This window comes from Thermobia domestica, chromosome 10, assembly GCF_964235325.1.
Source record: "Thermobia domestica chromosome 10, izTheDome1.hap1.1, whole genome shotgun sequence".
In the NCBI taxonomy this organism is placed as follows: Eukaryota; Metazoa; Arthropoda; class Insecta; order Zygentoma; family Lepismatidae; genus Thermobia; species Thermobia domestica.
In genome coordinates, this window is record NC_137463.1 from 219,197,153 (window position 1) to 219,210,187 (window position 13,035).

The following is a 13,035-nucleotide window of genomic DNA, read 5'->3' on the forward strand; positions in this document are numbered from 1 at the left end:
AAGTTAATTTGCCGAAACTGTAACGCTATTATTTATTAGTTAATATATGCTTTGGTCAGAATTTGTCTGTTATTTTGTAATTACTTAATTTATGATTTATATGGATCTTCCGAGCAGGGGCGGATCCAGGACGGACTTCTGGGGGGGCGGAGTGGGTTGTAATGCTGCTACTGAGAGCTACTTTTAAGAGCTTCAAACTCTGGGATGGGTTTTATTTATATATAAAATAAGAAAGTTTCCTCTTCTGGGAGGGGGACAATCACCCCAATCGCCCCCTTGGATTCGCCTCTACTTCCGAGTGAGATGCTTGAGCTGTACAGTACATTTTCAACGAACTTAAAAAGGTCGTTACTGAATTCTCTATGTCACTCTTTCGCTCTCGCCTCTCTCTCTCTCTCTCTCTCTCTCTCTCTCTCTCTCTCTGTGTGTGTGTGTGTCTGTCTGTCCGTCTGTCTGTTATTTGCGAATTTTTCAATTTTGAGTCCTCCATTCAATGGAGCATCTAAAACTACCTGAAAGAAGTTATGGTATTTTTCACGTCACTCTTACCGTTTCCGAGATATTGGCCAAGAAAGTTCCGATTTCGGGAGATTTAAGGAGCCATATCTCGGGAACCGTAAGTCATAGAGAGGTGATATTCGTGTTGATCAATACTAATATTAATTTACTACCAGTTATTGATTCCACAATGATTGCTCATTAGTTATTAACTCAATAATTATTGCATCATTGGTTAATTTAATCAAATAAATTTAATATACAATTTCATAAAAATTTGGAAAAAAAAATTCTTTTTAAGTATGGCAATGCTCTTCAAGCATTCTCAACTGGTTTATTTTGAAACAATTAAAATATGAAAAAGGACAACTACCTCTATAAAGGCTGTTGCTATGGCTACAGAAAATTAGTAGCATGCCATCTGTTGTAAGAACTGTAACTGTTTTATTGAAAACCATTTACTTCATACCAATATAAATTAATTTGTATTTGGGGCCGCGTGGCTCAGTGGTAGAGCGTTCACCTCTAGTGCATGGGGTTCCTGGTTCGATTCCAGCTCGTACCAAGTGAAATTTGTGGTGGACACGCACCGTATGCGCGCGTTTCCTCGGGGTTCTTCCGTTTCCTCCCACTTTCATCAGTCCACCATTTCTCATCATCACCGTCTTCCTTAGCCTAGCCGGCATAACCGTAGGACGTAAAACTCAAAATTTCATTTATAAAATTTGGATTAGTAGAAAGGAGTGGTTTGGGTACAGAAAGGAGTGGCCAGAACCATACGGCGACAACCTCGCGGACCAAAACCTCGCTTCGCCAAAACCTCGCTTCCCAAAACCTCGCGGCCCAAAATCTCGCCGGGCCGAAACCTCGCCACCCAAAACGTCGCGGGCCAAAATCTCGCCGGGCCAAAACCTCGCCTTGCCAAAACCTCGCGCCCCAAAATATCGCCATACCCAAAATTTCGCCTGACCAAAACCTTGTTGTAATGATCTCGCGACACAGAATCTCGCCTGGTCTAAATTAAGCGAGACGTAGTGTCGCCTGGGAAGAAATGTCGTCAGGATAAAACCTCTTCACGACGATTTCTTCAATGTAGAATGTTCTATATTTTACTATATGTATATATTTAGTAATAACATTATTATATTAAAATAATGACAAGAAAAATTCTAATGCATGCTTTGGAAATCTATCTATCTATCTATATATATATATATATATATCTATATATATAAAAGAGAACGTACAAAATTTTGTCCGCTCATCACGCTAATACGGCTGAACCAATTTCTTTCATTTTTGGGGGGTTATTAGGATTTGGACCCTAGATGGTTTTTATCATATCACTTTAATTTTTAATTACCAGTGTCTTGAGATAATTGACCATTCAAGTGTCCATAACGTACAAATCCTTTGTTATTAGTTCATCATAGGTAAAAATAAACGTATTTATATGCAACCCGCATGACCGTGTCACTCGGCGGGTTAACATAAATGACAGGCGATATACAGCGGAAAATAGCTTGAATCTTCTGTTTAAAATTTTTTAATTGATTTGCTTATTTTTACAGACACTTTTACAATATGCCAGCACCGGGATGACCGCAGCGAAGCGGGGCGGGTTAACATAAATGACAGGCGATATAATGTTAAGATTTACTGCAATCTTCTATGGTTTTTATCATATCACTTGAAAGCGAAAAAGTAAAAATTATCTAAGTAACAAAGTTTATTGCGTTCCGGGGTGACCGCAGCGAAGCGGGGTGAACGCTGCTAGTATAAATTAAATGACTGTTTGTTACATTATACCTCTTGAGCCATCCTACCGATCTCAATCAAATTTTCAACATAGATGAGGTTCGAGCCTAGGATGTCTTTTATAATTTCACTTTGTGGGCACAACAAAAGGGAGGGGAAGGGGGATATATATATATATATATATATATATATATATATATATATATATATATATATATATATATATATATACAGAGCCGTAGCTAGAGAATTCGGCGCCCCTACTCTCATCACACCAAGCTCTTCCTTCCTTTTTTTTTTCTTTTTACTTATAAGAAAAGCAGCAGATATCGTTATACTACACTGAATTTTTATTAAGCTGCAGGCGAGATTTTGGCCCACGAGGTTTTGGCCACGCGATGTTTTGGGTGGCGAGGTTTTGGCCCGGCGAGATTTTGGGCGGCGAGGTTTTGGCAACGCGAGGTTTTCGCCCGGCGAGATTTTGCCCGCGAGGTTTTGAGCGGCGTGGCTTTGGCCACGCGAGGTTTTGGGCGGCGAGGTTTTGGCCCGGCGAGATTTTGTCCCGCGAGGTTTTGGGCGGCGAGGTTTTGGCCACGCGAGATTTTTAGGGGCGAGGTTTTGGCCACGCGAGATTTTGGGCGGCGAGGTTTTGGCCACGCGAGGTTTTGGCCGGCGAGAATTTGGGCGGCGATGTTTCGGCCGCGAGATTTTGTCCGTATCCCGAAAGGGGTATTTCATTTTAAATAAAATGAATGGCAATTTCTGTAAAATATTCTGTTCGTTAGCAGCAATAGAGGGTCCACAGAAGACTGAAAGAACTTGGATAAATCAATTACTGGATTCTTTTTATATATAACAAGCATAAATGAGACGTACTTGAGATAGATATTGAGTACATTTATTCATTGTTTTATCGGATTTCAGTTACATAGAGTGCGTAAATATTTTGAATTTCTGAAATAAAATAATGTAAATTATTTGAGGTAGGCTAGGTAAATCCACGCTGGTGTTGTCAATCCGCTGTTAACCAATTCCCAGTTATTATTATTGCTATCATTTTATTATTAGTGTTAGAATTTATTTTTTAAAAATATAACTTCCACAGATGGTTTCAGCATGTTTTTTAGTGTATGTTTACAAAATATAACATAGAAATAGCTTTTCGGAATACTGTTTGGGAAGTATAGCCAGCTTAACACGCTAACGTAATGTATACTATAATTCTATGGATTACTTGAAAAGCGCACATCGCTTTGTAAATAATACTTGTGCATTTATCGTACGTAGAAGTTTTAAACTTTGGTGGAGTTATACAGTGCGCTCAAAAAGTCGCTCCGTAGTGAATGTAAGTACTCGTTATTATGAAAAAAATACCGAAATATTTCCTTCTTGTATACGCGTATGTTATGTTATGCAAATCCATCCAACGGTTTTGTGTGTTCGCATATCCACCCATGTGGAAATCGGCGTCGTTAGTGAAGATAAAATTGTTGAAAAATTTGCCATTGTTCTCGTTGTGAATAGGGTCCAATCCACGAATTCACGACGTAGTGAGGGATGATTTGGTTTCAACTGTATTTTATACGCCTTTAAATGCAAATCTTTGTATAAAATGTTGAATATTTTTTTACTTTAATGAAATTGCTGTGAACGGCGACTAATTGATGTGTCTAGGTCCTCTTGAACACGATTGCGATGTTTCCTTGGGAGCGACAATGACGACGATGTATAGGTGCACACTCACGTAGAGGTCCACTGGGTACGCCCCCCAGACTTCGTAATTCGACATACATGTGTACATTTTCTTAATAAATTTATACTTGTTTAACAGAAAAATATAATTGGTGTACCCTAAAGCCTTGATCTAGCTCTTCAACTGTACATTTGCTTATAAAAACAGCCTAGTTATATCATTGTTTTTTCTGAGAGTGTACGTGGCAGTACTTAAATATTTTTCGTTATTTCGAGTGTAGAATAACAAAGGCTCAATTATAGACAAAATGTATTGTAGCATTTGACACCCCGCCGCAAAAAAGAGCCCCACCCAACAGTTGAACTCTCCTAAAATTTTGGACCCCTCCCAACAAAAATTTCTGGGCGCACGTCTGACTGTGTACTGGACTACTTCCATTCCTCACTGAACCACTTTCTACAAGCTTGATTCAGATTCTTTTGATTTTGCATCTTTGACGGACACCTTTGTCTTCCATATTTGGTACGGAGTTTACAACAACTTCTGCACATATATCCCCACATTTGTAGTAATGTTTTACAATATAGACGCGTTGTTTAATGGTATAGCGTTGAATTTTCACTCGGCGCAAGATCACTTTTCCCAACTCTCACTATTGCTGCTTCTCCTTGAAGAAAGAAAAAAAATCAGGCTGTAGTATTTTTCACCAACGGAGTTGATAAGGAGAGAAATTTCCTTAGTGTTCTCTATGTAGACGTACTTATTGTTATAAATAATAATTAGGAAGAAAAATAATTATTTTCGTAGGTGCACATTAGCGTTGAATGTTCGATTATGAATGTAAAAATGTTGGCACTTTGTTAGAATAATTTAACTTCTTTAAGAGAAATGTTTCATTAAAATAAAAAGCAGAGTAGATCTCCCTCTCCCTCTAGCCAACGATGTGTGTGGTATCATATGAATTTTTAAAGCATGCTGAATAGGTATTTTGGATGGTGTATAACATCAGTTATTGAATTACTACAGAGTATTTTAGAAAGAGTAATTTCCTTTGTGTTTATCTCGTTGATCCACGCCTGAAAATAACCAATATTTTGATTGAAATTTTCAGTTTCACATGAGGAACAGGTGGCTTAGTTGTAGAGCGCTTAGCTCTGGTTGCGAAAGGCTCTTGGTTCGATATTAGGCCATGTGAGTTTGTGGTGTACAACATCGTATCGGTGAGTTTTCTCGAGAATTCATCCCGTTTTCTTCTATATTGTTATTTCACTGACCCTTCATTTACTTTGATCAAGCACCCATCTCCTTTGGTTTAAGGGATACAACTATGAGGCGTTAAATTAAATACCGGGGAAGATCAGAAACTAAGGTTACAAAGCCGATATTTCTGGAATTTCATCTGTTATAGAGGAATGAGGAGTGTGCGGTAATTTTAATACATGAAGTTGGCCACTGTGCAGAGTTTCAGCCACCTGCCACCTACAGTGCTAGTTGTAGGTAAACACAAGTGATCACTCGAACTCCTCCGTGGCTAAGCGGTTAGCGTACGCGTCTTTGGCGTGGGAGGCCCGGGTTCAGTTCCCGGCAGGAGCTCATGTGGTTCGGATTCCACGTTAATCAGTAGGTCCACGTCTCATATAGCCTCGTTGCTGAACGAGACGATAAACTCAAAATCAACTCAACTCAACAAGTGATCACTCGTTTAAAAACTAGTCTCCCGAAGAAGTAGACGAAACATGTAACCGCGGCTGAAATTCAACGCAACTGGTAGAGGTTTACGGAGAGACTGTAATGTCTTGTCAGCATGTCGTAGAATGGTGTCGAAAGTGACCACGCGCGCCCGCATACAGCCCATAAGACCACCACGCTGTTGAAGCAGTTTCTCTGGAACATCATCGACTACTCTCCCTACAGCTCGGACCTTGCTGCAAGCGACTTTCACCTGTTCTTGCACATGAAGGAGCACACCTAGGAAGCTGTCGCTTCGCTTCAACCGAGGAGGTGAAACACTTCGTGACAACGTGGCTGACATGCAAGCACAAGATTTTAACCAGGGGGGGGGGAATTTTCACGAGGCGACAAGTGCCTCAACCGATATAGAGACTACGTAGAAAAATAACCTAATGTATATACTGTGTGCTAACTGTATTGGTTGTATGAAATAATATATACACGTTTCACTGCAGGCTTTTTAACCTTACTTTCTGATTACTCCTCGTATTTCATTTCTGAATACAGTGGACTCTTTTTAATTCGAAGTCCAAGGGGATACGAATAAACTTCGAATTATCCAAAATTCGAATTATCCAACAACATTCATTTTCACATATATAACAACAATCAAACCAAAGTACTGTGCATCAAAAACATTCATATGGTGTAGACTTTATCTTTAAAGCAGCTTATTATTCGCATGATCGAATACCGCAAACTAACAAACGACATTGACTCTACATAATTCAAACTACGTGTACAATGGAAAATATATTACGAACATCACTACAACCTACATTGAATAGCCCAAACAATTAAATACCAGTGACAATTTAAATATTCTGTTCTCACTTTTAAGAAGTCGTAAACCTCATTTGCTTAAATTTGATTGTTTTTGTACGGTCAATAAATCTTGAATTCCATGTATTGTATGGAATACGATATTAATAACATTTGGTTGACTTTATCGAAAATTCATCTTAAATTTTCAACCAATTCTGAAACAAGATGAGATTGGCACACGTTCTCTATCTTTACTTCTTCCCCAACTCACCTTCATCCTTATCATTACATAGATTTTCTATTTATCTTTTGTATTACTCTTCCCTATGCCTGCATCTGGATAACTGAAAACACGTTAAAACTATATTTCTCTGTTTACATCTGTTCAACATTAAAAATTTTGAACTGTATTTACTTCGAATTATCCAAAACATAGGTTCAAAAGTTCGATTTATCCACGATTTTTTACTATTGTTTTCAATACAGTTTTCAAGGGGAATGGACTTCTGTTCGAATTATCCAATATTTCGAATTATTCAAGTTCGAATTAACGAGACTCCACTGTATTTATTTTCGTGCTTGGGAAGTACGTATATGAGCGATAACACGTGTAAAATTGTATGTAAAGCTACCTGAAATATCCGCTCTTCAGACGAGGAAAATAAGTTTACGGAAAACATTTGGAACTCCTTTCCCCCTTTAGGGTACACATTTCAGTGAAAGTGGAATGAGAAAAATCAGTAAGACACTCTACTTTTGACATACTTTTTGAAACATTCATCTAATCAAACTAACATGATAAAAACCCACGTTGAGGTATGTACTACGAGTATGTCCTAATAAGTGCTTCAAAAGTGTAATGCTATTTTCCCGACTCCGAAAATTATGGTTTCGGTACCAATCTAAATTATTTTCAACATTTTGTTTTCCATCCTTCTCATTCCTCATGCCAATCGGGGCTGAACTTGGACTTTAAACGGCATCGGATGTAGCAGCAATTTTTTACTATTATAGCGACCTCGAAAACTATGGATTTTGGTTGAAATTGCTGCAAGCATTCTAAAGTGGTGGTAGAACATACCTACACAACACACACACACGCACAAAAGTGCACACACACACACACACATATATATATATATATATATATATATATATATATATATATGCACTTTTACGTTTATAGATGTATAAGCAATCCACTGCCCGTGTCAGAAATTTAAGAACTGAGTAGAATAAATGAATAAATAACGGCGAGCAACGCCTTTGACGTTGTCCTGTCCATTCCCGGACCAGATGGCATGCCCGTTCTTGCTTAAACTTGATCTTAAATGTTACCGGATGGTCATCAATCAGCTTAGCGCCCGCAAAAACTATGAATTCGACACTAATCTCGATAATTTTAGATATTTTATTCTCCGCTCCTCCTAACCCTTCTTGCTGACTAGAGTTGAATTTGCGCTTAAACTGCATAGGGAGTGTTACTGTCTATAGCGATAGAAAAAAATGTGAATTTGATACTATAAAGTTAACCAAGAAAGTTCTGTCGCTTTTTGTGCAGGTCTGTGTTCAACTGGATTTCACGCTGTGAGTTGAATGCGAATGGAGATAAGGCGAAGGTCAGTTGTTGGTGGGGGTATATCCAACATATTACCTAGTTATGGCAGTTCAGTTACACCGTGAACTTGCGTAAGGAAAGAATGAACATAAGACCTCCACAGAGCGTCATAAGGGCATGTATGCTGTACGAGTTCAAATTGGGGTCAAACGCCACTGCAGCGGGGCGAAAGATATGACAAGCCTTTGGTGAGGGTGTCTTGACTACGCGGACAGTGCAGTGGTAGTTTAACAAGTTTAAGAATGGTGACGACACACCTGAAGTCGCATCACGTGCCAGAAGACCAACACATGTACAAAATGAAGATATTCAGGCAGCTATTGAGGCGAACAGTGGCCAGACATGTAAGGAACTGAGACTAGAATTCAGTGTGAGTGAAGAAACCACTCGGCAGCACCTCCATCAACTTGGGAAGCACTACAAGTTGGATCGATGAGCCCCACATAATTTGACTCCAGGCCAGAAGGCAACGCCAGCAGACACCAGTGTTACTTTGCTGTCTCGTCTGAGGAAGGAGCCATTTCTGGACAGGGTGTTGACATGTGATGAGACGTGGGTCCTCTACGAAGCTCCACGGTGCCTGTATCATTGGTTAGCATCCTATGAACCGGTTCCAAAACAGCCGAAATCAGCATTGCACCAGAAGAAGGTACTCCTGTGTGTATGGTGGACTGTTCACGATATCGTGCATCGGGAACTGCTACCAGCTGGTCAGAGTATCAATGCAACTGTGTATTGTCAGCAGTTGAACCGTGTTAAAGAAAAACTTCAAAACTCTGGATCCAGAACTTCAGAATCTCAAAGAGGTCCTCCTGTTACAGGACAACGCTAAGCCCCACTTGGCTAGGATAACCCAGGACAACATTCTATGCCTTGGATGGGAAACACTATTACATCTGCCATACTCTCCGGACATTGCACCGTCCGATTATCACCTGTTCTATTCCTTGGACAATCATCTTAGAGGACGCCAATTCAAATTCCTAGTAGAGGTGCAAAATACACTTGATACTTTCTTCGCTTCACGGCCCATCAAGTTCTACTGCGATGAAATGCATGGCCTTCCAAAAAGTTGGGAGAAGGTCATCGATGCTGATGGGGGCTATTTTTGATCTTCCAGGTACGTGTTAGGTGCCATATCAATGTTCGAAGGTGGTGGATGAAAATGCAACAGAACTTTCTTGATAATCTTTAAAATATCGGTCTTTTCGATTATTTTTACATGTTATTACTTCTCACTCAACCCCTAGGAATGCTAGGGGTATCTTACATTCACTGAAGGATGAATTTGGGTTTAAACGGTATCTGGAGTGTAACTATTCATTTGAAGTGTGAGTCCCTGAAAATTAGAAATTCGACATTAACATCTGTCATTTTCGATTATTGTTACATATCATCTCTTTACATTCGCCTAGGGTAATAATGAAGGCTGAATTTCTACTTAAACGTTATCTGTAGTGTCATTATTCGTATCAGCGACCCCAAAAACTAGGGATGCGCACGAGACAGGATTTTCCTGACAAAATTCGAGTCGAGACACGGCTCTCACAATAGAAAAGTATACATTTTTTCGAATCGAGACATCACTTTTACAGCACATTTTCGAGACGACACAGCCACAAATCTTGTCTCGTGCACATCCCTACCAAAAACTATGGATTCGATACTATTATCAGTCATTTTCGGTTATTTTTACATGCTATTCCCTTCTACCTAGAGGTGTCCTAGAAATTTTAGCCACCGTTAGAGATTGAACTTTCACTTGCACTTAAACGGTATCTGGAGTATCACTATTCGTCTCAGCGACCTCGAAAGCTATAAATTTGACATTAAAGTCGGTCGTTCTAGATTATTTGTCCATTTTGTCCCTAGGGGGTTCTAGGAGATGCTAGGTGCATGGGTACTAGGAAAGTTTTACTCCACTGAGGCTGAACTTGCACTTAAAAGTATCGTGATGTCACTATTCGTCTCCGCGTCTCCAAAAACTATTAATTCGATATTAACTAACATTTGTTGTTTGGATTATTTTTACATTTCATTCCTTGTGGGATTTGTAAGGGGTTCTAGGAGTATGTTATCCCCACGGTTTATTTTTTCAGACTGTAAGGCATAGATGTACCAGGTATGGTTGAAATTGCTCCAGGCGTTCCAGAAAAAAGTGATCTCTTCAGTGCACAAAATGAATCAATGTATGAACACGATTTGGAAATTTTGTAGAAACTACTTTTAGTCATTGTTTAACATAATATAAAATGTCCTGAAGTGTTGTATTAGTGGACAAACATTCTAGAAAGCCATATTGGTTAATAGAAACTGCCCTAAGAGTGTTCAAAGCTGTACTAAACTTATGTTGGATCCAATAAGTATACGGGAACATAAACAACTTTTCAACATGTTAGAACATTTACAAATCATATCTGCCCATGTACTCATTGGGGACATCACAAGTTCGGTTATATTTTGAGCACACTTACGGAAGTTTCTATTATTCAGTGTTAGAATACATTCTAGACATTTTTTGTTCACTGATAGTAGACTTCAGTGGACAGCCAAAAGTTTTTCTAAAAGATGTCGAAACTGTGAATTATTGTTTGCAGTGCTACCGTTTCTGCTCTACCGTAATTCAAGATCGAAACCGGAGATGGTTAACTCTGTAACTTCTGGTTTCAGTATATCGACAAGCCTGCAGATCAAACTCATTTTCAGAATGCTGAATCCACATCAAAACTTCTTTTCTCGCTCTCTCCTACCATTTTTGCTTTGATACAACAGACAGACGAAGGATTGTACGAACAAAGCAGAGATATCATAATTCGCAAATCCGGCTCTTGGGCTCAATTGGCCTTGAACTACCCTAATTCACGAGTCCGGCTTTCGGGTTCCATCGGTTTTCAACTTTTCTTATTTGCGAGTCCGGCTCTCGGGCTCAATCGGCCTTGAACTATCCTAACTCGAGAATCCGGCTCCCGGACTCAATCGGCTTTGAACTATCCTAATTCGCAAGTTTGGTTCTCGGGCTCAATCGATTTTGAACTATCCTAATTCGTGAGTCCGGCTCTCGGACTCAATCGGCCTTGAACTATCCTAATTCACGAGTCCGGCTTTCGGGTTCCATCAGCCTTGAACTTTTCTTATTTGCGAGTCCGGCTTTCGGGCTCAATCGGCCTTAAACTATCCTAACTCGAGAATCCGGCTCCCAGGTTCAATCGGCTTTGAACTATCCTAATTCGCAAGTTTGGTTCTCGGGCTCATTCGATTTTGAACTATCCTAACTCGCAAGTCCGGCTTTAGGGCTCTATCTACCTTGAATTATCCTAATTCACGTGTCTAGCTCTTGGGCTCAATCGACCTTGAACTCAACAGTAATTGAGAGCACGCTTGAGCACGAGACCTGGATAGCGAGCCAGAGCCTGAGTTCTAATGAGTGCGAGCCCGACTAAAGATAGTAAGCCCGAGTCCTTTATTAGCGAGAGCGAGCCGAATATGGTAAATGGGTGCAGGATAGAGCTGGCTCGAGCCTCATCGAGATTACTAAGTCTGAGCTAATAACGAGTGTGAATTTAAGCTAATATGAGGCTCATTAAGGTTAATGAGCACGAGCCTCTATGAGAATAAGGAACCTGGGCCCATGGAATCCCGATTAGAAAATTGCCATCTCTGGAACACAAGCGTTCAATATGAACTGCACAATCTTGAACTCTCAAATTCATGTACAAAAACTTAATATAGCATAGAATTGATTGTAACTTGACATTACTGGGATTAATATTCCTTGGTAGTGAAGCATTAGTTAATATGACGTCTTTATTCATTACAGGTAAATCTCAAAGATATGAAAGCATTTTACATGGAAGATGATGGAGGGTCTCCATTTATTCAACCCACAGAATCCTATGTAAAAGATGCAATACACAAGGTCGCTAATCACATGAAACAATCACATGGAGTAGAAGTTATCAAGGTAAACAGCTTACTTATTAAATATGATAATGATTTTGGTTTGTAATACGCTGTAATTGCGTCTTGTATAAATTATAAAGCGTTTCGTTCTTCTCTGACAATTGTTATAACTACATTGCGGATAATTTTTGACTTACCCTCGTAAAATTCAAGTGATTTGTGCATCACATACTAGTAACAATTGACATCCTTTTCGTTTTTTGCAAGGTTTGTAAAAGTTGTGATTTTTACATAACGTTAAGTCAAAATGGCCCCTTTAATTTGTTAATAACCTTTCGTACCTATGAACACTAACGTTATGCTTGTAGTACTAACCAGAACTAACGCAGCACTAACAGTTAACTTCCTTTTCATGTCCCCAAAAGCTTACTTAAGAAGATGGCGAATCTGGCGTGTTAGCCATTTTAATGTGTTAATATATTTTCCTATGTAGGAGCATTAACATTGCGATTCTAGCAATAAAAGCGCTAACAACAGATATCTCTTTTCTTTCTAAAGCCTACTCGTAAAAGTTGTGATTTTCAATTTTTTAATAACTTTTCGTACCTTGTAGCACTAACGTTGTTTTTGCAGCACTAGCCAGCACTAATGTAGCACACACGATTAACATCCCTCTCGTTTTCGACAAAGCTTGTTTGTAAAAGTGGCGATTTTGGCTTGACGTAAAGCCAGAATCGACACATTATTTTATTAATAACTTTCCGTACGTAGGGGCACATTGTGCTTGTAGCACTAACAATTGACACATTTTTCGTTTTCCGCAAAGCTTATTTGTAGATGAGGTGATTTTAGGTTGATGTCACACCAGAATCGCCACTTAATTTGTCAATAATTTTCTGTACGCAGAAGCACTAAACAACACTAGCGATTGACACCCTTTTCGCTTTCTGCAGAGCATTTTTTTTTTTTGTGTGTGTGTATAAGTGGCGATTTTGGGAATCTAACGTTGTTCTTGTAGCAGTAACAAGCACTAACGTAGCGCTAACGATTTGTTTAAGATTTAGCATGATTT

At 39.3% G+C, this 13,035-nt stretch overlaps 1 protein-coding gene across 2 annotated transcripts in view; it reads left to right on the forward strand.

Moving 5' to 3' along the window:
- LOC145662997 (fatty-acid amide hydrolase 2-A-like) overlaps window positions 1–13,035 on the forward strand; it is a 124,387-nt gene that overhangs the window by 94,191 nt on the left and 17,161 nt on the right. For both annotated transcript variants that reach the window (XM_081729108.1, XM_081729107.1), the window contains exon 7: window positions 11,881–12,024. In XM_081729108.1, the coding sequence (XP_081585234.1) occupies window positions 11,881–12,024 (144 nt within the window). The remainder of the gene's footprint in view (window positions 1–11,880; window positions 12,025–13,035) is intronic.